Source organism: Scleropages formosus, chromosome 5 (assembly GCF_900964775.1).
Source record: "Scleropages formosus chromosome 5, fSclFor1.1, whole genome shotgun sequence".
NCBI classification, from domain to species: domain Eukaryota; kingdom Metazoa; phylum Chordata; class Actinopteri; order Osteoglossiformes; family Osteoglossidae; genus Scleropages; species Scleropages formosus.
The window spans coordinates 29316338-29342007 of record NC_041810.1 but is presented as its reverse complement, the minus strand read 5'-3'; the positions used below and the strand labels follow the sequence as shown (position 1 = coordinate 29342007).

Genomic DNA, 25670 nt, shown 5'->3' with positions numbered 1-25670 from the left:
TCTTCTCCTGAGTTTTCAGTCGTGAGGGGAAGATGCTAAAGTGTGGTTTTTATACTTTATTAACCCTTGGACCTCAGCTTACAAACCATGGTACATACAACATAAAAATAGACTTCAACGACCTGTATTAACGAGAAATCGCTGATCTCAGTCAATACATTTGTTTAAGGAGCTACAGGAAACTTAACTTTGAAGTTTGGTTATAACGGACCACCGACTAGCATATCCTCATCCAGCATGCTCAAAATATGCAGCATTCATCAGAAGTGTATGTCTGCCTGCACTGCAAAATCTTTGCACTTTGCACAGAAGGATAACAATTACCTTTTTTTTTAAAAAAATTTGTTATTGCTAGATCTGAAAATTCTACAGAAACTACTTAGTGGAAAAATAGTTAGGTGTCTGTCTTTTTTTTTTTTTTTTTTTTTTTTTGGACTGCAAACATTAACCAGGAGCTGATGGATATATTTATCTGATGCATGCTCGTGGCTGGTTTTGTTAAAGTTTATGTTGAGGTACGCAGTTGGGATTGAAGGTGGAGCAGTTTTTAATTTGTTCTCCCCTTGTAATAGTGTATTGCAGTGCAACTTACTCTGTCCCCCTGTGGTGCTCGATGGAGAAACATGGCACCGTCTCGTGTGTGAAGCAGAACGCAGCACTGTGAATAGGAGGTTCTGGAGATGATGTATTTCTTAATTCATTTTAAAGCAGGTAATTTTAAGCACCTGCTGCTTCCAGGATGAAGGAACACCGAGAGCTTGCATTTCATGAGCTGTTGATAACACTAGAATAAAAAGTCTTATGGTAAATTTTTCACTCCTTTTAATTTTATCTAATATTATTTGTAGAACCCAACCCGGTAATAAATTGAGGAATTCAGACACATATCGTCTGAAACCTCTTGTCCCATATGGGGTCGCGGGGAGCCGGAGCCTAACCTGGCAATACTGGGCATAAGGCTGGTGGGGGAGGGGACACAACCAGGACGGGACGCGATTCCATCGCACGGCACCCCACAGGGGACTCAAACCCCAGACCCACCCGAGAGCAGGACCCGGGCCACCATGCCTCCCTCAATTGAGGAATTGTATTATTAAACATTTCCTTGATTGTTACGTAGTATGTGAAAGGAACACTAAGTTAGAAACTGACGTCTTCATGACTTGAGGTATAAGTGTAGAAAGTATATTGTGAATAAAGACATAAATAAACACAAAATATACCAAAGAATGCTTTTGCCAAATTTTTAGAAATTTTCAGACATTTTTGTCTTCCGAAATAATATAATTTTCTGATTTAAACCATTAGGGGGCGCGGTGGTGCAGCGGGTTTGGCCGGATCCTGCTCTCTGGTGGGTCTGGGGTTCGAGTCCCATTTGCGGTGCCTTGTGATGGACTGGCGTCCCGTCCTGGGTGTGTCCCCTCCCTCTCCTGTGTTGCCAGGTTAGGCTCCGGTTCGCTGCGACCCCGTATGCGACAAGCGGTTCAGAAAGTGTGTGTGATTTAACCCCAAAGTATTTTAAGCCAAGGAAATCATGTACTACAGAGCTGATGATAACATAGCAGTTGGCGCTTCTGCCTTGTAATACAACTGTTGCCAGTTTGAATCACACCTACTGCCTTAATACCCTTGAGCAACGTCCTTACCCGAAATTGCTGTATAAACGGGTAAATAATTGTATGTATCTTAACAGTGTAAGTCACTTTGGAGAAAAGCATCAGCTGAATAAATAAACGCGCTATATCTGACCTAAAACGTAGAGGATGGGGTCAGCTGTCTCTACAATGTTACGGAACTTCTACAAAGTCAAACACGGAGGAAAGAGCCTTCAAACTGTCATTTTAGTGTCACTGTGTAGACAAAAGCCCCAGCCTCATATGGACTCATTTCTGCTGAACTCCAGCGCTTCAGTGCCAAGGACGTCCTATGTCCAGCCTAGTGCGAATCTTGAATTTTTGGCACTCGCAACGGTAAACAGCAGCTTAGGGCTGCTCCGTGAAACCTGGAACATTCTGTTCCACAACTGCTCATCTCCATCAAATACCGCAGAGAGTACAACATGGTAATACAGAACCAGAAAGTGTTTTCACTTTTTCTCAGAGCATTGACACAAGTGCATTTAAAGAATGTACCGGAAACCTATATTTACATATATTTATGTCGCAGACACTTCTCTCCAAAGCAACTTCCAATGAAATTTATGTAGTGTTACCAGCCCACGCACCTTATTCACCAAGGTGACTTACACTGCTAGATACACTATTTACACTGGGGTCATTCATCCATACATCAGTGGAACACACTCTCTCTGTCACTCACACACTATGGGGGAACCTGAACAGCATGTCTTTGGACTGTGGAAGGAAACCAGAGCACCCGGAGGAAAGCCGCACAGACTCCACACAGACCGAGCAGGGATCGAACCCATGTCCTCTCACACCAGCCAGGTACTAGGAGACAACAGCAGTACTCGCTGTGCCATCATGCCACCGGTAATGTAAGCACTCATATATTATGAGTGCTTTTACAGAAGGTCTGAGTAAAAATGCCAAGGGTCCCAGTGATGTATATTCATCTTGGAGGTGGGGAGCGGTCACTGAACGTACAGTAGCAGACCAAGTAGTGAGTCATCACAAGAGTGCCGTACGCCACCAATACTAAATGAGAAACCTCCGTTTGTATATGCAGTGGATATACTGTACATATACATACCACAGATTAGGTTTATGTTATGATGGGAGTGTATTTGTGGAGGTGGGGGGTTTTTTTGCGGGGCAGAGCTGCGGCGCCTCGTATTCAGCGGTTAAGGAATGCACAGCTGGGTAAGCACACACACAGCGAGGGAGGCAGAGCGGCTGAATCAGGCCGTGGGGAATGCGTATGTGCAGAAGAGGCGCACAAATAGTTTGAATCTGAGCCACACAAAAATCTGGGTCTGTGGGTCTTAAAGAGGTTTTCCCCACAGCAAGTTCAGTTAATTTGAAGTAATGTAATGACGCTGAAGTGAAATAGAAAAAGAAATAAAATAAATAGAATAAACTGAATTAACAAGAGGATTGCATGCAACTGCTGGTTTGGTACTTTAACACAAATATGTAAATTTGCTCGGTTGCCAGCTATGTATATTTGATCCATTAACTGTTCTTTAAATACTAATCCAGTGCTTTTCGTGATGATCTAGAGCCAGTCGCTGAAGGCACAGGGCATGGATGGATGAGATAAACACAAACAAACTTTACACACTGAAACAAGCAGCGTGTTTAAAGTGAGAGGAGATTCCGAAGGCGGAATAACTCGTTGGCGAGCGAGAACATACGCTTTACATCACTGTGACGGAAAAGGAGACAAGTTCAGGAGGTTGTCGGTCTGAAGAAAAACGGGACACGGGTCTGTTTGTTTCGGTCCTTCCAGTCATGAGCGCCATCATGTCGGACTTGCCCAGGATGCAAAGCGTCTCCATCTGAACATTTTCTCATTAACACACACAGGACAGCCTTACCTACAAGGTAACCTAGACTGACCCTTAAAATACTGTACATACAGTATATTTGTTCACATTACGAATCAGCCTTTTCACCTGTGCTTATTCAAGAATTTTTTTACCTTTTCCCCCTTGTTCTCAGAGGTATTGATTATTTATTCATAAACGTTAAGCGCAAACAAATCACAGCTGTCTATTATGGTAAATCTAAATCGCCCCAGAAATAACAGATTCAGTACTATTACTAATCCATGTAGCTGATGCCTTTCTCCAAAGCAAGCTATTTGCAGTGATTAACCATTTGCTCGGTGGGGTAATTATCTTGATCAAGGGTTTTAGAGCAGGAGTTGGGATTTCAACCTGTCAGCAGCTGCAACCACTGTGCCACCTGCTGCCATTTAGATGCTCTTGGGCATGGGTTTGTAACTCGTGATACAGCCTTTGGATTGCAACATTAAACAAGCGCACACGATTTCTTTACCCCCTCTTTGGCTCATTTAATTGTCAAAAAATATTTGCGAAATGTTACAGTTGAAAAGTTTATGTTGAGTATGACTGTGATTGGAGACGGAAAACTAACAACAGAGTTCACTCGAACAGAAGGCCTTCAGCTGGACTGCAGGACATTATGCCTTCATTACAAAGAGAAGTGAATGTTTTGCACAACTGTCAGCAAAAGAGAACTGATTACAGCGCATAATAATCTTCAACTGTAGGCGTACAGATAAAATCACAGCATTACAGAAGGTAAAGCGGTTTTTTTTTATTAATGATTTTATCTACACATATCTGAGAGCTCTCTGTGATTTTCTGAGTTTTGGCCCTTCCAACTGTATCAAAATCCATCGCTTTTCACAAGGCTTGCAGAAGTTTTTCAACTGACAAAGAGTTAATTTTTTAGTTAGACAAGTGTCTGGGGTGTGCTTGGGAAGAAATAAACAAACAAATAACATGTATAAATTGGTAAAAATGTGATCTATGTCAGGCACGCACGTCTGCCAACTCCATTAAGTCTACTGAGCAACTAAAATAATAATTGGTTATAGTCTGTTATGGCATTTCAAATGTGTGTGTGTGTGGGTGGGGGTGGAGGAGGAGACTCAGATGGGCCCACACATGCGCTACGAAGATATTGCCATATAAGGCTAACTGACTCATCTGATCAATGGAAAGTCTCAGAGTTGTTCCTTTGCATGTGATGCCCTCCACCGGACAAAGTGTGCGCAAAGCTGGGGTATAAAACACTTATGATGGGCAGGTTGCCAACATCTGGAGACCTTTTATTCAAATAATAAAGGGTCTGCAGTGATTTTTCCCACTCGCTTTCTGGTCCTAGAACTGTAGAGGTCCTTGCGTCTGGGTAACTCACAGCCAGCGATAATAAAGCATAAAGAAATTAATAAATAGTAATAATGGATTAACAGATGATAAAGCGTCACATTACTTGGTATTTGAGCCACTAAATGGACCTGACAGCCCATGAATGAGATGTTCCACTGGATAATTCAAAAGTGTCACTTCCACAGGGTAGCATGACCCTGTAAAATGAAACGAAGCTGAGATGGAGGGCATTGAGGACGCCCACGTCTTATACAGAATTGAAAATGATTTGACCTGAGGGATGCTGGGCAGTAAAAAATGATCAAGACCTGATGCTACGCCTCCCAATTTCACAGGACGTCCTCTAAATCAAAGGCCAGAGCGAAGCAAGGAAGAACAGAGCTTTGTCAGCTGATTTTCCAAAGTCCTGCTGTTTAAAAATGTATGCCATAGTTATATATAAATTATAAAGAATGTTTTATGCTCATTATATTATGGTGATCCTAGGAAAAGAAAACAGGACTGAGGCTCCTTTTCTGGAGACAGCAAAGAAAATGTGATTTCGAGTTGTTAATATCACATTTACATTTACCTAGGCTGCATCAGTTGTAGAAATTTAATTTTTTATGCTTGTATAATGGCAATAGAATAGAATAGAATAGAATAGAATAGAATAAAGCACAGTGAAGGAGGTATCATGACTTTGGCAAGTTGTGCGGAAGCACCAGACTAACTGGGCAGCAGCTCATTATGCAGCACGATGATGACCTGAAACATACCGTGTTTACCGCTCCAGAGCTAGCACGTGTGTTGTGCTATGAAGAGGGATAATAAGAACTCGGTAATTGGCTTGAACTAAACAAACAGAACAAAGGCTTAAAATAGAAAAAATGACAGTCCAAGAAGTAACACTTTATTTAAATTATGTATTTGTCTGATGCAAGCTGCTGTATCAGTAATAATTCAGAGCTTCTGAGGATGCCAGCAGCTGAGTTAAAGGTGGATCCAGGTGCTTTTTTATTTACTGTGACATTAATATGGAGGCCAGGTGCATCCAGGCAGCAATTAGACAAAAATAATCTTAGATGTATCACAGTACAACTGCTAAGACCTATAGAGAGCACACAACCGCAGTGTGTTAGACACACACTTTCTAATAAAGCTGTTGAGGTCCAAAGTACAGCTTAACAATACCCAAGTTGTATCCTGTATAAATTTATGTAGAAAAGTTTGTCGGACTGAATATCATAGACGTCACCATCTAATAGTTCAACCGGAAACACACACTTACAGCGACTGACCTTTGAACCTTTGACATTTCTGTCCGTTTTGTGGTGTTGGAGCGTTGGGGTGTCTCCGCTCGGCTCTTTCCATTCGTCTCCACATCCCCTCATGCTGCATATCTTCTCAAGTGGCACTTCCTGCAGAGGCATTGCATCGCAACACGGCTGGTTGACATTCTCACGCACACACACACACACTCTCACACAGACACACACACAACAGTGGTCAGCATAATGCGATGATCACTAGTAACGAAATTTCAGGAGGACGCACTACACTGTGAGTGGCATGACCCCTGACTGACAGCATTGATAGCTCACGTACAGGATGGCAACGGAAAAACACAATGTCCGTGTGAAGGACATTGAACGCAAAGTATTTGTATTTTGGAGGATAGGTGGAAGAGTCCAGGAGGGCCATTGCTGATGGGCATCGACCCCATACCCTACTGGCTACACGTGGATCCCCACGGCTGAGAAAATAACTTTGCTGTCACATGGCAGCCCTGCCACCTGTAGCGGCATCGAACCCACAACCCATGTAACTCCAGAGCAGCACCTACAGATGGCGCCGATCATCAACATTCAAACACCCTTCCCTTTAACTTAACCTTGTTCACCACATTCATAGTTTACATCATTAAAGCACATTTATTTCAGCTGCCACTGTTCCCCAAATATATATTTTGTGATGCACCTTCAAAAACAGCAAAACCGCTGCCCTGTGAAATGATACACCAATTATTTGCAGAACCTGGGTGTACTCAGTAAGCAGCTGAAGAAATACTCTGGTTTTAATTACACAATGGGTTTATTTAATTAACAGAGCTGGCTTTGAGAACGGAGGCGACGAAATTTGCGTTAATTCAGCACTCTGAGATGGATGTTGGATCATGGAGGAGGATAAGAATTTCCAGTACCGATGATACCATTAGTGGGTGAGGGAGGGGGACGCATTTTATCCCCATGCACATGAAGTGCACGAGCCTGTTTAATTGGCAATTAAAGTGAGGCGAAGCACTTAGGACAGATAAGTATTCACACGGCTTGGCTGGGGGCTGCTCCCCTTATTTGAAAGTAATTATGAATTCCAGTCGGCGGCAGCTGCTCTTAGGGACACGCCAGCACAACGCATCACTATGAGGGGACAAGACAGCGGCCCTCCATGTCCATGACAACCAGGGCGAGTTGGATCTCGCCTTATTGTGCTCAAAGTGCACCGGAGGGCATTGCTGCCCTTGGGAGGGACTCTGACAGCATGCTGAAGGGCGGTGGAAGCGCTGTGCCCGGTTGGCGAGCAGCGGACGGGGACGCCCCGTCCGGGCCCGGACACGACGAGCGGCACCGCTCACTAGGGACCGTGCCTGTGCGAGACCAAGTCCCTCCTACGGCGCAAACAAAAGAGTGCTGTTCATGCACCCGTGAAGAGGGAAGCCTAAGGAAAGGGGGCGGGCAGTCGAGTGATAATAAAGTGGGGTGTGGGAAGGGGGGTGGTGGAGAGAGAGAGAGAGAGAGAGAGAGAGAGAGAAAGAAAGAGAGACAGAGAAAGAGAGAGAGGGGGAAGTGGGAGAGAGACGGAGAGAGAAGGAGCACATTTGGCTCCCTCAACTTCACCGGCAACACACACACACACACACACACACACACACACACTCATCGCAGTTGCCGTCGCCCCAGGGAGACACGAGTTCAGAGGGTCATGCACGTGCACGCGGATGCGTCCAGGGACCAGGCGCGAGCAGCATGAGGAGGTGGCTGGTGGAGACCCCCAAGGGAGGCGCGAGCCCTGTCGTTGACCCTCAGGCCGACGTGGCCCACGCTCGGGAAGCTGCGTGGACTCCGGCCTGACGGAGCCCGGCCCCCGCACTCCTCTGCCCATGTGGCCTTTGCGAAGGGGTTGCGTCCTCCGGTGGCTGGGACCGAGGTCGTGCAGGAGGACCACGGTACTCGTCGCCTTCCTCTGGTTCGCGCTCTGGGCTCTCCTCAACAGCCTGCTCTTCATGCACCGGACAATCTTCTCTGACTTCTGCACGGACGACAGGAGCAAGCGGATCCTCCAGAGGCTGGTAGGTCTCTCCGTAGACACCGACTCGACACCGGGTGCACGCAGAACTACACGATGGCACAGACAGGTGTAAAGAGGTCCTGCGCCACACCTCCGTTCGCACAAATCGGTGTAAAGATAACCTCAGATGAGGTTTCCTCACACAGACACCCACCTCTACTATAGTCCTCTCTTTCTGACACACACACACACAGAATTAAAGAGCGAGACCGAGCTGAAACAAGTCTCAGTGAGCTTGCAGAGCTCAAACAAGTGGGTGTCGAGCTCAACTGCTGGACCGGCGGGTGTGTCGGAAACCCTCGCTTCTTCTGTGCAGACAAACGCGGTTAACCCTCAGTAATGACACCCTTTGTGTTCAATGCTCCTACATCATTTCCAGTCATGCTGATTAGGCAAATTAAGGGGGGGGGTCTCCGTGCACCAGACAGATGAGACAGCACCGTCTTTGGCATCCCGCCCTTCTGTGCAATTATCCATACGAGAGGTTTATGGGTCCTTTTGTTTCGTCATGCATGCCGAATTATGCACAGCAAACTCCCCATTTGTGCAAGAAACCATAAACTCTTGAGGCATGATAAAATAACAATAAAACGGCCAGGTGCAGAAGATTATCATTATGATTTCCTAAATCCTGATGGTTCTGGAGAGCGGGCCAATTTATCTATCATTCACTGCATTTTCAGCGACCTATTTTACCTGGAGCATGAAAATAATTGGATGATTGTTATCATGGTTGGTTTCACATTCTTTATATTGCTTGTATAGTTATATTATTTACATTATTGTATCTGGCATTTCGCAGTAATTCTTATTGTACAAGCAGAACTCTTATCACAGTTACACTGAAGGATGAGATTTACAAAAAAAAAAAAATACAGAAAAGGAGTGAATTAAATTGCTTTCCACCATAAGTAACTCAACACATGACGGATGAGCACTGGCTCAATAATGACAATATGCCAGATGCCTATGCGCATTAATGTTCGGTGTCGTCTTGGAGGAAGAAACTGAAACTGTTAAAAAAAAATGTGGGTAAAAACCACTAAAAATGCCCAGAATAAATTCACACCCAAACATGCAAACAGCTTTTTCTTCTGTTGGTATTTTACCAAAATGGGCATCTCAGACATGCAAAAAAATTTGAAAGAACACACATAATTTGGCTGACATAGAGAGCTAAAGTTTCCCGATGCAGTACAGTGTAAACACGGTACAGGCAAGAGAAAATTACACTTTAATCGACGCAAAAGACTGAAGGCTTCAATACAAGTGTCCTCACACAAAATAAACAATATACGCCATGTATACTGTTCTTTTCTTTTAGAGCACACCACCGCCGGCATAATTACTGCAATTATTATAGTAAATCCTCTTAATTCCTTAATTTAACGAGCCAGTGCAACCTTCTGCAATTTTGGAATATGTGTGTCTACTCCCAAAAGTTGCTCCATAAAGTGTATTCTGCTTTTTTTTGATGTCACATGACTTAGTTCATAGTTATATGCGTTTCGCCCTCATCTAACATACACATTAATTTATATTCAATATAGCCTCATTGATAAATGTTACCTGCAAAGGGTCCAGCAGACCGAGAGCCTACAACATAAAAACACCAGCCTCGGGGCATGGCGTACCATATACAAACACTGTCGCTTCCTGGAAATCGGCTATCAATAATATATGTTGCCCAGAACACCAGTGCGCCTGCTGTCCTGAGATGCACACGCACACACATGAACACACATCTCACAGGTTCGTACCTGGAGCACTTCCCTCGCTGTCACTGATGCTCTCATTCTGAACCGATGGAGCCCAGAAAAGGGTCGTCCTTATTTTTAACTCTGCTACCATCTGTCGAGAGCTCATCGTGCTCTGGATTCGGATCTTAGCCATCACTCTCTTCCCTTGAGTTATGGCATAAATGCAAGTTAATTTTTTTTTTTACTTTGCAGGTTAATGGGTTTCTGCTACATCGTTGCACTGCAGCTCCTGGATTTTATAATAAAGCAAAGGCACAGTTAGGGAAATACTGTATTTATATAGATCGCATTCAGGAGGCTGCTTTTTATGGAAATGTTCTCCTCCAAAGATTTTTGCTTGTAATGTGTTTTCTTTACAAGAAAAATATAACAAGATATTCACACTTGGGCGGCAGGCAAAGTGGTGTTTAAAGACTGAGAAGCGGCAGATGTGAGTGTCCCTCCCACAGGAGACACCCGCCTCTGGTACCCAAGCGAGACAGTCACCTACACTCTAACACACTGGGCTTCTTAAACTGCTACAATTGTTGGTGAAAAAAACGTCTCCTTGGCTGCACAAGAATAATTGTCAAATACTGATAAGCACATGTAACGCACAACTAAAAGCAGTGCTTCAAACACTGGAAAACTTCTGGCATTATTGCAAAATTCCAGAGGTGCTTAAGCGTCCATTGTGTAACTGGAAAGACAAAACCACATGGATGGAAAAGTTAAGATGCTGGAAATCTTTTTAATTCCTCAATGTTTACAGCACGGTAATGGTGCGGAGGGTGTGCCAAGTTTTGGAGAGTCTGTGGAACCGTTTAATGAAGAAATACAGTGAGTCTCCATCACACTTCATGAGCGCTGCCAAGGAACTTGACCCGGTCCAATTACTCCCTCCTCCTGACCCTCTGGTTCACGTTAATGTTTGTTTCGACATGCCGAATTGTACTAAACACTCAAGTAGATGCTCCGGAAATTGAAACAAATCCGTGTACTAAATGTGTTCTTGGGTCCCGGTGTTAGAGAACTGATAGCGAACACATTCAGCTGCAGAAAGTTAGACTGGTTCTAGCGAAGGGTTACTCATCAGGCCAAATCGTGATTCTCTAATATGTCAACAGTGTACGTTCCTCGGCCTCCATAAATTATGACTATTATTGCCATTATGATTATCTGCTACACGTGTAGCCCACAGCACGTGTTTTCGTGATAAACGTAAACCAGCCAACCAATTACAGGCAGCACCTAGGGCAAGTGACTCAGTGCAGTAAAGCCTCATATAATTAAAAGGAAAATTTTGTATAATGCGTATAATGACACAACATTGAGGTGAGCAATTAATGTAGATTCTAGATCTGTTTTAGCTGGCCCAGGTCTGCTGGGGAAAACACATTGGTGGAGTGTGGGGAGGAGATTTACCACAAGAACAGAAAACAATGTGTTGAAAGAAGACTTGGAATCTCATAAAAACTCCCTTATTTCGTTCAGTGCTGGAAAGAAAATCTAAGAATAACAACTTACGGAGTGAAGTCATCATGTATGATAATAATAACATAGCGATAACATAAAACAAGAATATGAAACTAATAAATGAAGTACTATCATATTCAAAATCTTTGTGAAGGAAAATATGAAATGAATGTATCATAAAAAAGAAAAAAAATTCTTGTGTGAGTCTTTGAACTAAACACCTAACCTATATACATTACTCTATGTATTAACTGAATGGGATAACCGATCAGCAGACCATCCCATTTTAATTTAACTCCGACAATTTCTTGCCATTTCAAGTCAATTTTTTTAAAAGAAAAAAAAAAAAGTTTTCCAGCCGTACAATTAAGCCACATCACCATACTACTCAACGAAAACCATTTGCTCGTGTCTGGAGTGCAGCTGTCTTGATCAAGAGTTTCTTGCACATGATGACTCGTGATGACTTGTAATAACATCATCATCTGACGTACTGTTGTTGGCAAATGCCTCAATCTAATGTATGCATACAGAGGAGGTCATGGAGAACTAGTCGGCTGTTACCATAGTTACAGCTTGCGCCAATGAATTGGGTTATTTAATTGCATCTATTGCTTGATGCAGAGTGAACATCACAATGTACTCTATTCAACAGTTAAATTCTGCACAATCACTCTCATTTTGTCACAATTTATGGATTTAACTTGTACACACTTTTCAGTTATGTGACTTTTAGCACTTTACGAGTGGGACAAAAACAAGGACGAAAATCATATTTTGTTCCACTGTCCAAGGGGAGCTCAAAAACAAAGGAGCTTTTCGAAATGTTGCATTTCAACACATGCTCATTCATCCAGTGATGTATGAGAAATTTAAGATCCCAGGCCAGTGTTTCAGGGCATTCTTCACATTCCACTACTGACCAGTCCCCGGGCAATTTTTTTAGGTAATAACAAACTGGTTGATTATATGGAATCAGTTCAGTTTCTTATTTCCTTTTAATGAATGTAGCACATTCTTTAAAAAGTATCCAGTTTTAATTCTTAAGTCGTCCTTTATTTATTTCCTTCATATGTTTCATTGGTGCAAAATTCATGGTGTGATTTGATTTGTTTTCTTTGACAAAAATTAAGAAATGAGAAAGAAACAAAGGTCTATACTCAATGAAAATTCACAGGCATCTGACAAATGCAAATCGGACTTTGTTTCAAGGGATATTTACTTATTTAAGGGTTTATTCAAACATGTTTTATTCCATTTTGAGTTCTGAAAATATTTGTTTTCACCCTAATCCACTTCAGTATGCTTTTTTTTCTTATTTCTGCTCTTAGACAAATTTATATGAGCTCTTTAACATGGAATGTGTTTGTGAACTAAGGCCGGCTCTGTCCAACAAAAGTTCATTGATTTTCACTGACCACAATTAGATTGCCAAAGCTGATAAAAAAAAGATCAAGTTTATGTTCAAACGCTGACACTATGGACTTCTTCCAAGGACATTTTACTTTTCATCACAACAAAACCAAATGATTTGTCATGCCTGTACAAATGCTCTATCGCTGGGTCTTCAATGACTTCATGTACTTCTTATAATACTTCAACAGTGAAACAGTGTGAACTGAACCAGTAAATTGTGAACCTTGTCCTTTCAGATAGATGTCAAATAAAATAGCCTGGAGAGCCTGGAATTTTAAATTAAAAACCTCTGTATAATCTTTTCTAGAACAGACGATCACATGAAATTATCAGAGTTTTAGCGGAAATTAAATCCGTGTAGATTTTATCTGCTTTAAATCCCACTTTTAATTATAACTTTATTGAATAATCTTTATAATAAATGTCAAAGAGTACAAATAAAGAAAAACAGTTATTGATACGGATTCGCTTGAAAACATTAGTATACAAATATGTAATTGCTTCACTAAATCCGAAAAATGTAAAACAGTAAATGAATTAAATGACATGACATGATGAAAGCCAAGGAAATCCACTGTAGTTTAAAGGATTTCCTGAAACCATCAGGGCAGTTAAAAACAAAATTGACCCCATACCGGCTAATTTCAGGTCTTCTGAAATCAGGCAAAGTGAAACTCAAAACAGGTTAGCCTGACAGGAAGGAGAGAGAAGAGGAAATTTTGCTGGAAAATTTCGATAAGGGCAAGAGGCTCAAAATGGGGTTTCCCGACTGTAATCTGTGACAATGGGGAAACTGTGTAGCTTTGCCTGGAACGGATTCAATATCCCGTACATCTGAACGGAGAGATTTTGCTGCCCGCTAGATCAACTGTGAAAAGTGGACAGCTGTGTTACCTTCTGGAAAAAATATGTCGGTGATAGAAAGTCACACAATAGACAGGAACTAAAGATATGTGGAGTGTGATTTATATTCCCCTATGAAAAGAATTCATGCTCCATAATCTTGTAGCAGCTGCAAACTGTAAGAGATACAAGCTCTTAAAAGAATGTGGAAGACTCTTTATGTCTAAGCTCTATGAAATATCATTAAAAAATTGTTCTCAAGTTATACAGTCTGCGTTACAGATGTTATTGCAGTCCTGTTGCAACCTGTGGCAAAGTCTCAGTACTTCTTTGTAATGTTGAACACCATCATATGACAAAAGGACAATTGTTTACTTGATCAGGCTTTGGAAAATATTGCGCATTACATCTCGTTGGAGGGTCACCGCTTTAGTTTTCACTGTAGTCTTGTAAGTTTATTCTGTGCCTATACCTGGCATACTTTTATGAAGTGTAAATCCATATTTAATTTGTATAATCTAATTTTGTGCATTGCATAGTAGTTATTTATTTACCACTTTGCCAGTCCGCTCCCAAACTCAATGTCAATGTCATGTGACTTGGGTTAAGAAATAATCGTACTGCCCCATTGTTTATGCTCTAATCAGGTAATAGTTTTTGGTTTTGGTTCCCAGCTGATGTAAATTACTCAGCTTCATATTACAGAAACTAACATGTAGCAGCATCCTCGAGCTGCAAAGACAAGGGAATCTACCTGCAGGAGTCCACTGAGGGAGGCCGCCGCTTCTACATGTGTTCTGCGAGGTATCGGGGCGTTAAAGTTGTCTGCGGTCACCGCTGTTAAAGAAATCCTCTCTGGATACAGTCTCAGGCCAAAACATGAATAAAAGAAACAACTTTTAGTCCAATGCACAAGAAATCTTGTTTCTCAGTACAATTTAAAGGTATTTTAAGTATTTACATTGTTTGCAACAGTGAAATAGCTACCCTGCTTCCATGCGGAATGACTTACTCTTTTGTCGGGCTAATAAAATCAGGAAAAAAAATAAATAGTTGGATGGATCCAAAGTAGCAAAAAAGTCCAGTTCTTGGTCTCTTATTTCCATTCCTTGGTTTTTATTGACATTATTTCTTCTCTGTCTCAGGAGTCAACATTTGCTGAAATTAATGTGAAGGATTTCCTTTGTGTGTGTGTCTTCTAGTGTGGTGAGTACCAGCAGGGCATTCTCACTGGAGACCTGTGTGAGGACCTCTGTGTCAACAGGATGTTGGAGTACAAGCGCTGCCTCTATTATGAAAAAGGCAAGAAAGTAATGGAGGCAAAGTGGCATGGTATGCCTGTGGTCCTGAAGTCCAAGCTGGAGAACTTCTCCTCCTATGAAGGCTTTGGTCCATTGGAATACCAAGATGCCTCTGAGCTATCCTCCATGGATGTGGTCTTCTATGCAACACTGGAGATTAAAAACTCCCTGGGGCTAGAGGTGAGGAATGCCACTGGACCCCGGCTGTGGAGCCAAGAACTGCACCAGAGGAGCCAGCCGTACTCCCGGGCCGAGATTGCCTCCCTGTGGGCCCTGCTCCAACAAGAGGAGTACATCTTCTTCAAGGCATTACAGGACTTTAGCCAACATGTGGTGAAGGTTCTGGGCTCCTGTGGGCACTTCTATGCTGTGGAGCACTTGGTGGCCGGCCATGCCTGGAATCAGAACCTCTTTTCACTGGAAGACCTCCTGGGCCCACCAGATGAGGTGGTGGATGGATGGGTAGGTGGGCATGGCCACAAAGCTGAAAGGGACATGGTGAACCGCATTGCCCTTAGCTTCCTGGACATGGTCAGCCACTTTGAAAATGACTTCTCCCACCACCTTCACCTCTGTGACATCAAACCAGAGAACTTTGCCATCAGGAAAGACCTCACAGTGAGTATCTGACCAAGGTCCCATTCTGTTTTTCTTATGCTTTTATATGTAGGTAAGTGTGACAGACAGGGGTGTGTTCAGTCGGGGCAATGAAAGTGGACAGTGGTTCGAGTTTACGTTTTTATTCCAGTTTTATCCCATGATTACAAAATCAGATATAGCCGTGAGTCTGGAAAGTAGTGTGGTTTTATATAAGCCACAACCTTCACTCCCTTTATTATTATTACTACTATTATTATTATTATTATTATTATTATTACACTTTGAAACCAATTCTTGTAATTACTTGTAACACTCATAAACCCCCATTCCCAAAGCAGTGAAATAGTAGTAAATAAAATGATACAAAGTGATTCATAATTCTATTGCCTTTTAAGAGAATTCTATGCATTTTATCACTTCACATTTTACATTAGGCTTTGCTTGGTTTTTTTCCAGTTCTTAGTACTTTCCTTTACAACTTTTTGTTTTACGGATCATTATTATCATAGATGATGAAAAGTCAAGATATGTCTGAGGTATGTTCACGAATTGGCACAGGTACCTAACAACACCCTGTGGGGATAGCGCTCACCTTAGGGGGTGTTTAGTGTCACAAAGGCTGACGGTTTTAATTGAAGTGTTTATTCTCGTAATGCCTTTCCCATGAGAGCTGACAGCTGGTTATTCAGATTTTTGGGTACAAATTACATTTGCTCATAATTCTTGTGAAAGAAGTCTTTGTTATACAAGTTAAACCTGCACTTTAACCGAAACGTATAGAATAAACCTTCGCCTATGGGTATGAAAGATTTCACAGCTTTCCATTTCTTTATTAAAAAAAACATAATTTAGTTCTTTCAGAAAAGCCCTAAAAACATATTAGAATTGTTTTCAAGACAGATTTTTAATGCCTACAGCTTGAAAGGGCCATTAGGGTTAGGAAAGTATTCCAAGATTTTTTCTCCTGTTTCTCTGCTGACGTTTGTTCCAGGACTTAATATTCAAAGTCATTATGGACTGTCAAGTAAGTCCAAGTTTGGCTTGAAAGCCAAGGAGGATTAAACCGCCCAGGGCTGCTCACATGACTTCAGAAAAACCCAAAGAACCATGCTGAGGCAGTTTTGACAGAGAAAGGAAAGTGTTTTGCAATAGCACCTGCTGGAAATGCTACATGAGAAATCTGCAAAAAAGATAAAAACGGATTCCGGAAAATGTTTTGCTGTGTATTCCGTGCCCTATGTGAATATGAAGCTGAGCTGCAACTTTCTTTAGCAGGGCATTTTGTTTCTGCATGTATAATACTGATACTCAGAGGCCATTTAGAGGGGTTGGCATGGTGGCACAGCAGGTAGTGCAGCCACCCCAGGGTGTCTGTGCTGTTTGGCTTAGATCTGAATCCACTTTAATCTGTGAAGAGTTTGTGCACTCATTCCATGTCTGTGTGGGTTTCCTGAGGTGCTCTGGTTTCCTTCCTCAGTCCAAAGATCTGCATCTGAGGTTAACTGGCAGTGCTAAGTTGCCTGTAAAGTGTGAATCTGTATGTTTGTGTGCGTGTGTCTATGTGGCTCCCCTGCAATGCACTGGTGTCCCATCCAGGGTGTTCCACTCTTAGCCCAGAGCCCAGGGATTCAGGATAAGCCCCACAGAGCAGTGACTCTGATAAGAATGAGCTATTAGCGAGTGAGAATGAGGTGGGCCGTCAACTTATGAACACCAAAACCCCGATTATAACTTGAACTGTTTGTGATGCGGTTGTTGAACATACAGTCAATGAAAGTTTAATAATACAGATGTCTCTCAATTTTTTTAATGTATTATGTTCTGTTAGATAATCCTAGAATGAATTAAACATTTACCTTAAGACTTTTGTTGATATATATATTTTCATCAATAGTAAATCCCTTGCAGGGTTTTAATGTTCCGGAGTCTATACTGGGAGTACAGGGTGTGAGACAGGATACACCATGGATGGGGCCCCACCAGCCCCTTGCCTGTCACTCGAATTTTATTTTATTCACTTTTATTAACTTGAAGCAATAATAAAGTCTATATTAAAATGACTGAAACTAAAAATGCATCATCTTCAAAACCTCCTATTCAGTGTGTTGTGCTTTGCTTTATATATGCAAGACAGTGCTATGTTCCTCCTGCACAGCAGGTGCCAGAGCAGAATGAAGCAGTAGTGTTGAAAAGCGAGAGTGAATCTGAGTGTAATGGAGTACAATGGAGGAGGAAAAGTGTCCGACTTTAAATACCCAATTATATAAATACTTATTTGCAACTAAGGACACAACAAAGCTGGCACCTTGGATGGGACTGATTTATCACCCAGGCTTGTGCAAAGTTCCTTATTATCTGGGTCACTTTGCTTTCCGGTCTTCTTTATCTATGCAGTCAAACAGGAACAAATCCACCAAACTCATGTATTCACTGATTCATTTCTGTAAAAGCAATGCAGCTATGAAATAAAAAATACGCTTTGACTTACTCAAACATTTGTATAAACTTCAAGCTCAACTACATTTACATCTACATTTATTCATTTAGCAGACACTGTTCTCCAAAGCAATGCACATCTCAAAGAAAAAACAGTGCATTACACCAGAAGAAGAGACATTAAAATTAAAAGTAATTCACTGTGAGAGAATATAAAAATATATCTCCTCCACAGACTCTTAAAGATTGTCAATTGTTGCCCATAAACATGTGTAGCATTCCTCATCTTGTTACTGATCACCAAATTCAGGAAAACCAGACAGCAGCTGTAAACACTAACTCTGTGAGAAGCACATGGAATGAAGGCTATCCCACTGCCCTACTGGAGTTTCTATTACATATATATCATATATATATATAAATTCATTTACATTAACACCATATGTTGGAAAGTGTGACATGGTAGAGGAGTAGACCCTAAGGCGGTTAAAAAAACTGACAGTTTACCGTGACTTTCACAAGCTCCTCATATGCTTAACAGCTTGCTTTGACAGTTAACAGGTGTGGAAACAAACCCAATAGTATTTGTTATACATATTTCATTAATAGGGTGACATGATGGTGCAGCGTTGGTGCCTCACAGCAGCCGGGGTGTTGGTTCAAATTTGACTCAGCCTGTGCAGAATTCGCCTGCTCTCCCTGTGGCCATTGGGCTTCCTTCCACAGTCCAAAGACTTGCATTTCAAGTGAATTGGAGACATGTTTTCAACATCTGACACTGTCTCCTGAAATAATAAAGACTGAGTTCACTGAGTCGATTTTAAAGGTATATATGTATGCCTATTCAACAACAACTATTAACCTGAGCTGCATACATAAATACAGCACATATGAAAAACAAAAACTGAATAAACAAATAACCCGGCACCTCAGTTCATTGTCAGTTTAACCCTGGGAAACTAGAGTGCTTGAAAGAAAAATATGTTCAGTTTTATGTCACAGTTGAACAGTTACCAACCAATAACCACCAGAATGTACTATTATCTCAGATATTAGGCATTTTCTGAGCATGGCTAGTTGGTCTCATAGTGATTAAAACCATCAACACATAATCAGATGGTTCTGGATTCAAACAGATTCTCCTGCTGTAATACCCTTGAGCAATTGTGTGTGAACTATTCACTTAAAAATTACCCAGCTGTATAAATGGGGTTAATAATTGTGAGTAGCTTAGTATTCAAACCAAAGCTTGTTTGTTGCACTGGACAAAGGTTTAATCTAAATAAAAAATTTAAAAAAAGGTAGTTTTTCATGTAATCTTTCAGAATTTGGAATAACAGAGCTCCAGAATTACCTATAGGCTTGATGTATGTATTCATTTCTGCATTTACAAAACAGATTTTCTTGAAATATATCTTTTTGTCAGTAACTGTTGAAGTTTTAAATGGTAATGTGCATAACTAGACTGATTTATTATGGCATGATTCTGGTTTTCTCACTTTTCTTCACTGTCGGTCAGGTTGTAGCTATTGATGTGGACATGGCATTCTTTGAGCCCAAAATGCAAGACATCCTCGAGCAGAACTGTACCCACGATGATGACTGCAACTTTTTTGACTGCGTTTCCAAGTGCGACTTGAAGAGAAACAAGTGTGGCTCTAAACGTGTAAACAGCAATTTACAGGTATGAACTGATAAACTGTTCTTTGTTAAGGGGAGTCCTTCGGGGCACTGAGAAGCACAGCCGGGGTGATAATCTAAATAAAAATGCAGGAAAAGTACCATATTTTATGCAAAGTACTGAATTGTATGTGTTTTAGTTATTACTTTTTTTGGTCCCAGAAAGTGAAAAAATCATCTTGGAACCTAAAATGTTGTCTAGGACTAAAATGAAACTGAGCAGAGAAAACAAGTTAATGATATTAAGAACTGTGGGAAAAAAGTATGTGTCCTTTTTCCAAATTTTTCTCTTTTATCTGCTTCTTGACATTAAAATTGGTCCAATATTTCTGACATTCTATTAGTATATAAATGGAAACTGACAGGAAAATTACACCCATACTGTTTATATGTCATTTTCATGGTGTTGAAGGTAATGAAATGCACAATCATTGGAGCGAAAAAATTAAAATTCTCTCTATCAACATAATTAAAGGAAAATTACAGTCAGCAGTTTGAATAAAGTCAAGTCTAATTTGGGCCAACCTTGTCCAATATAATTTCCAGCTATTTAAACCTTCCAGGCAGAAGTACAGTTGGAAATACATTAATCCCTAGAGGGACATGGTTATGCAACCGTCTGAGGACTTACTGAAGACCTTGGGAAAAAATATTTTGAAGCATATGAGTCTGGTGATATAGCCATTTCAGCTAAGACTCTGAGCCTCAGCTGGACCACAGTCAGCTATACTAGTCAAATGGTTACAGCATGAATCTACCACGAGTGGCCATCCTGTCAAAATCTCTCCACATTCAAAACGTAAAATCATTAGTAAGCTCAAAAAAACCCCAGAAAAACTTTCAGGGAACTGCACATCTCTCGCCTCACCTCAAATCAATGTTGATGATGCCGCAATACAAAGACTGTGCGAAAATATGTCACTCGGAAGAGGGAAAGAAAAAAAAGAACCGCTCACTGAAAAGAACATGAAAGACTGTCTGCAGTTGTTCAAAATATGTAACACGATTTCTGGAAGGATGTTCTTTGGACTGCTCCATTGAAAGTATCACTCTTTGGTCTACACAGACCCTGAAATGTCTGGTGAAAAACAAATATATTTCAGAGTAAGAACTTAAGAAGGGTGGTGGCAGTGCCATGGCCTGGGGATGTTTTGCTGCCACAGGATATTAGCCCCTTACTATCAGTGAAGGAACCATAAGTTTAACTTTGTATAAAAGTTTTAAAGAAGAATGTTAGGTCATCAGTCCAGTAAAGCAGAATTAGGCAAGTAAATGAGAAAACTGTGCCAATACTTTGTCAGAGAACTTTATAAGGGATTATTTACAAAAGCATTGAACTTTCACTGCTCCACAGGGTGATTATGTTACATTCATAAGCCTTGCAAGAAAAATACTAGAATTCAATAAAATAACTTAAAAGCATGACTTTGAAAATGGACTGACTTGTATGCTTTTTATTACTATAGGGTGTGCAGGCCAGCTGTTACTGAACGTCAGTTTTCTGAGACTGGGTTCATTCCATAAACAGTCATGAAAAAGTTACAGCACCATTTCCAGAGGTTAAATTTTCTGCAGTTGTATGAAACCCAGAGTATGATGTGGTGTGTGCTTCTGAAGTCAATTCATGACCTCAGGGAAACTGGCTTCTCCATGCTATTGAACGGTTCTGAGTTTCTCAAGTGTTGTCTCTCAGTCTGCAGCCTCAGAGGTATATTTTGTCATCTTGTGACTATGCAGGTATATTCAGTTATCCAATCAATTAGTATATTCAGCAAATGTAATGTTTTGAAATTTCTTCAGAGGTGCAAAAATAAGTGAAACTCAAGTTGCATTGGTTAAACCAAGCAGGTAAGTAGGAACAGGTTTCTAAATCATAATCATTTATTAATTTTATACATTTATTTTAATATTTTATGCAAGAATAATGACCATCCCTATAGGGTTCACATACTTTCAAGTAGCACTGAATAAAGGCAGGCTGTCAGGGTGAATCTCACCAGTCTAAGGACACATTCAGTGTGTGACTTTGTCCAGCCAAGAGGCCTGTTATGGACTGCTGTTATGGATGCAGGGTGTACACCATTTTACTACCACGATCGTGTCTGAAGATAAAACTATTTAGAATAGATCATTCCCAACAGACAGCTTTGAGCTCAGTAAACTGCCAAGTCTTCCCTTCTCTCCCCAGGTGATATGTGACAAGATCTTCAGGCGCTGGTTCTCACCCACACTGCTGGGTGCCGGAGCAGAGCTCCCCCTGCAGGTTGAACTGCAGCATGCAGTGCAGGAGTGCGTGGAGACTGCGAGTGGCGAGGACACCGAGCGGAGCGGGGCCATCTGGCGCCGCCTCCTCTCTGTGCTCACACAGCTCCTCGAGGATGGATCAGCACAGAAAACAGGACGGGGAGACACACAGGGACATCCCCACTCCGCCCTGAATTTCTAATACTTTGCACCAAACCCACTCTTTTGTATCTCCAATTACTGAGCAATTTTTTAATTATTATAGTAGGATAATGCTGAGATACATATTACATGAAACATCACTTTTTGAACTGGCATTTACACTAATTAATTGAATTATTTGGACTAACTTATTACAAGACAGACTGCTGCAAGGAGATTTCCACATGAAGGTCAGATTTAGGATTACAAGACACACTGCTGTTTAAAATGTTGGGACATTCTGGTGTGTCTAAATGGATGCGGAGTAATAATAAATGCGGAACGTGTGAAGCGTAGAATGGAATAGGTCTAACGTACATTCTTTTAACAGTGTGATGAAGAATGCATATCTAGACAATAGGTTTACTGTGTTCTTTCAGTCTCTGGAAAATTTTCACTGAACTTTCCGTTCATCAGCAAGCATTTCTTCCACGTGCAAGGAGCCAGGACGTTAAAGTGCCTTCTCACTTTCCCAGGCTGTACTGTACCCCCTGCCAAATGTTTTATTAATCACCTCATTCCAAGATGTTTATGCACATATATTAATTTGGTGTCATGAAATGAAGGCAGAGAGAAAGGAAAACATGCCAAGAGTACAAAACACGGTTCACATCATTCATTTCAGGTTAAGAAAATTGCTCACACTGGTGTAAAACGAGGGCTTTAGGCCCAAAGAACCACACAGTTAAAGTATAACCTTACAGTCCATGTTATTTTTATTTATATACAGAAACCGAAGATCATCTCTCACTTCCATTTTGAACCTTAGTACAGGAAAATACTGGTAAAAATAATATAAATTTTCATAATAAATAGCCTGCAAACTACATGTAGTTGAGGACAAATATTCAAGGCAAGAAATGATTAAAAAAAAAAAAAGCCAAAAACTACTTCCACCAGCACATAGCGTTTAACAGAATCTTTATGTTATGCCATATTTTTGGCATTGCAACAGGTCTTTGTATGCCAGCTGGTTGATTAGAGTAACTCTTAACAAGCACTACACATAATTACATATTTGGTTTGAGAATTAACAAAAGTAGCGTACTGATGCATATGATTATTCAGCCCATGTCAATTTAGCATATACATTTTTTAATCTAAAGGTTTGGAATGTTGGCTCAGATACTAATAATTACATCTATACATTTTTTTTAAATATACCAACTGGGATTTGTAAGTCTTTGTGATCAATAAAATGCTCTTTTGTTAGAAACGTGTTTCCGGAATGTTCTGTTGGACATGTGCATGCATTCATGTCTTTGCCAAGTCTTTTAAAGGGAGGTAAATAAGTTTTTTGCACACACTACGCTGTGCCATAGAGCTCTGCGCACCTGGATCAGTGCCTCAACTCGTGTAGCTTGTCACCTCCATTCGTGTACCTGTTCTTTCTGTGACATGTTGTCCATGCTGGACACGTTCATGGAAGCCAGGTGAAGTTTGCATTTCATCACAAGATCATAGATTTTAGCCAAAACTAGCAAAAGACTAAACATGACACAGAAGCAAGAGGGTTGGGGTGAAAGGAAATGTTTTTGGAGCACGCCGAGGTTCTAGGGCGATTGCAACGTCTCGTTCACGAATGGACTCCAGTTCAGTTCTTCTCCTGCTATCCTTTACATAGGTTCCCGGGGGTCGCTGCACACTACAGTTTCCATGACAACGAAATTCTGGTTGCGTTGTGCCCCCGAGGGAAGAAGGCCGCCAAGTGCAGCGGGAGAGATGCCTCGAAGCAGAGCACATTCCAGTTTTCACGCTTAGCGAAGGTCGGCCACCTTTCCGCTTCTTAAATTACCTTCCAATCAATCAGCAATCCCGACTTTCAAGTTAAAGTGCCGTTTTGTCCGACTAATGAATTTTGTTTAGCGGAAATTTTCATAGCTCGCGGCAATCTGCAGCAGATTTGTGTGGAAGTCACAGGCGACCTTTGCTTCGTCTACTGGAGACCCTCGAGACCTCAGAGGTCATCATCATGGAAGGGAAAAAACAAAGCCATCTCAAATGTCTTTTTAATGCTTCCTTCCCTAATGCAAACACAAGTATTATTATTATTCCATACAGTCATGTGTCTGTTAACAATTTTCTTCACATTTTACTAAGAATCCAAAGTCACAAGTAACCAGTATACAGCAATCAAATCTTTAAAATGAAGTGAAAATAAAACAGCAGTTGAAGTTTTCAAGATCTTGTACTCTGAAAGTACTGGTCAAAACGTGAAAAAGGGGAAAAACGACGCATTTACTACATAACGCCGAGGTAACAGCAATTTTCCACTCTTACAGACTGCATTTTCAACTAGGAATGAGTAGTTACTCTGTAAATAATGTGCAGTATGCTGTGCGTCTGCTCCGTACTGCAGCTGGCAATAACTACTCACAGCTGGCAGCAGAAGTGTGACCCAACACTATCATCACACTTGCAATGTCAATTTGTCAGGGAAACGTGATATTCTGGTCAGATTCCACAATCCCGTCATGTTTGCTTAACACAGTCAAGTAGCTTCTCATGCTTCAATGCTGTAAAGAACCGCAGCGCATTTTACAGTGGAATAAGTTCTCTTTTAAAGCAGAATAAGGTATTTTTTTTATATTATTACAAATACATAGTATCAAATTAAATATATATTGCATCCAGTACATATACACACACACACACATTTTCAGAACCGCTTGTCCCGTACGGGGTCACGGGGAACCGGAGCCTAACCCGGCAACACAGGGCGTAAGGCCGGAGGGGGAGGGGACACACCCAGGACGGGACGCCAGTCCACCGCAAGGCACCCCAAGCAGGACTCAAACCCCAGACCCACCGGAGAGCAGGACTGTGGTCCAACCCACTGCGCCACCGCGCCCCCCCCCCAGTATATATAAATATATTCAATTTGATACTATGTATTCATAATAATATAAAAGATACAAATATAATAGCTGTTATAATATTTTCAATATTTTACATTATAAATACATAGTTTCAAATTGAATATATATACAGCTATCAGGCTGGATGTGGTTTGTTGTATAGAGGACAGGATGTGAATGTGTGTTATTCTATACAGAGGAAATGGCACTATATGCATTTTATCATTTTAATTTCTCTCCGAGATAAGACATCAGAAAGTTGTAAGTTAACTACGCTGCAATTCTTTTTATTTGTCAGCTGGCTTATCACAGAAAATTAAGTATATCTTTTAGGACAAAGAAACTCTGAGTTAATATTTCCAGTGTTATTTTGTACCACTGCTCCGATACCTTGCTTTAACAGGAATTGTACTGGACCAAAACTCTTTTGCCTTTTTCCCATAAGTGCATTACTCACCCAATGTCTTTTTTTTATTTTAGATTCAGTGAAGTGTGAAAAGTAACATTCTGTCAAGAAATAGCACACCTAATGACATACCCCCATATGTAAAACACTGACTGACTGGTGTTTTAAAATCCGTCTAGTTTCTCCAGGACGATCTACTGCTTGCATGCTCACCAAGCATTAAAATGTTCTCTTACTATCACTTCTATTTATTAAGATATTTTTAGCAGGTATATATATACATACTAAATGTCCTTCATTGGCAACATTAAAAAGAAAGCT

The 25670-nt window shown here is 41.0% G+C and overlaps 2 protein-coding genes across 8 annotated transcripts in view; one reads left to right on the top strand and one right to left on the bottom strand.

Moving 5' to 3' along the window:
- The first annotated feature begins 7627 nt into the window (after positions 1 to 7627).
- On the top strand, positions 7628 to 24210 carry dipk1c (divergent protein kinase domain 1C). The gene is made up of 4 exons (XM_018765726.2): positions 7628 to 8150; positions 14826 to 15542; positions 19480 to 19644; positions 21829 to 24210. The coding sequence occupies exons 1-4, from the start codon at positions 7962 to 7964 to the stop codon at positions 22084 to 22086; spliced, it is 1329 nt and encodes a 442-aa protein (XP_018621242.1). The 5' UTR covers positions 7628 to 7961; the 3' UTR covers positions 22087 to 24210.
- Positions 18309 to 25670, bottom strand: part of c5h18orf63 (chromosome 5 C18orf63 homolog) — a 31146-nt gene continuing 23784 nt past the window's right edge. For all 7 annotated transcript variants that reach the window (XM_018765718.2, XM_018765717.2, XM_018765720.2 and 4 more), the window contains one exon: positions 18309 to 18745. In XM_018765718.2, coding sequence (XP_018621234.2) covers positions 18620 to 18745 — 126 coding nt within the window. In that variant the 3' untranslated portion in view covers positions 18309 to 18619. The remainder of the gene's footprint in view (positions 18746 to 25670) is intronic.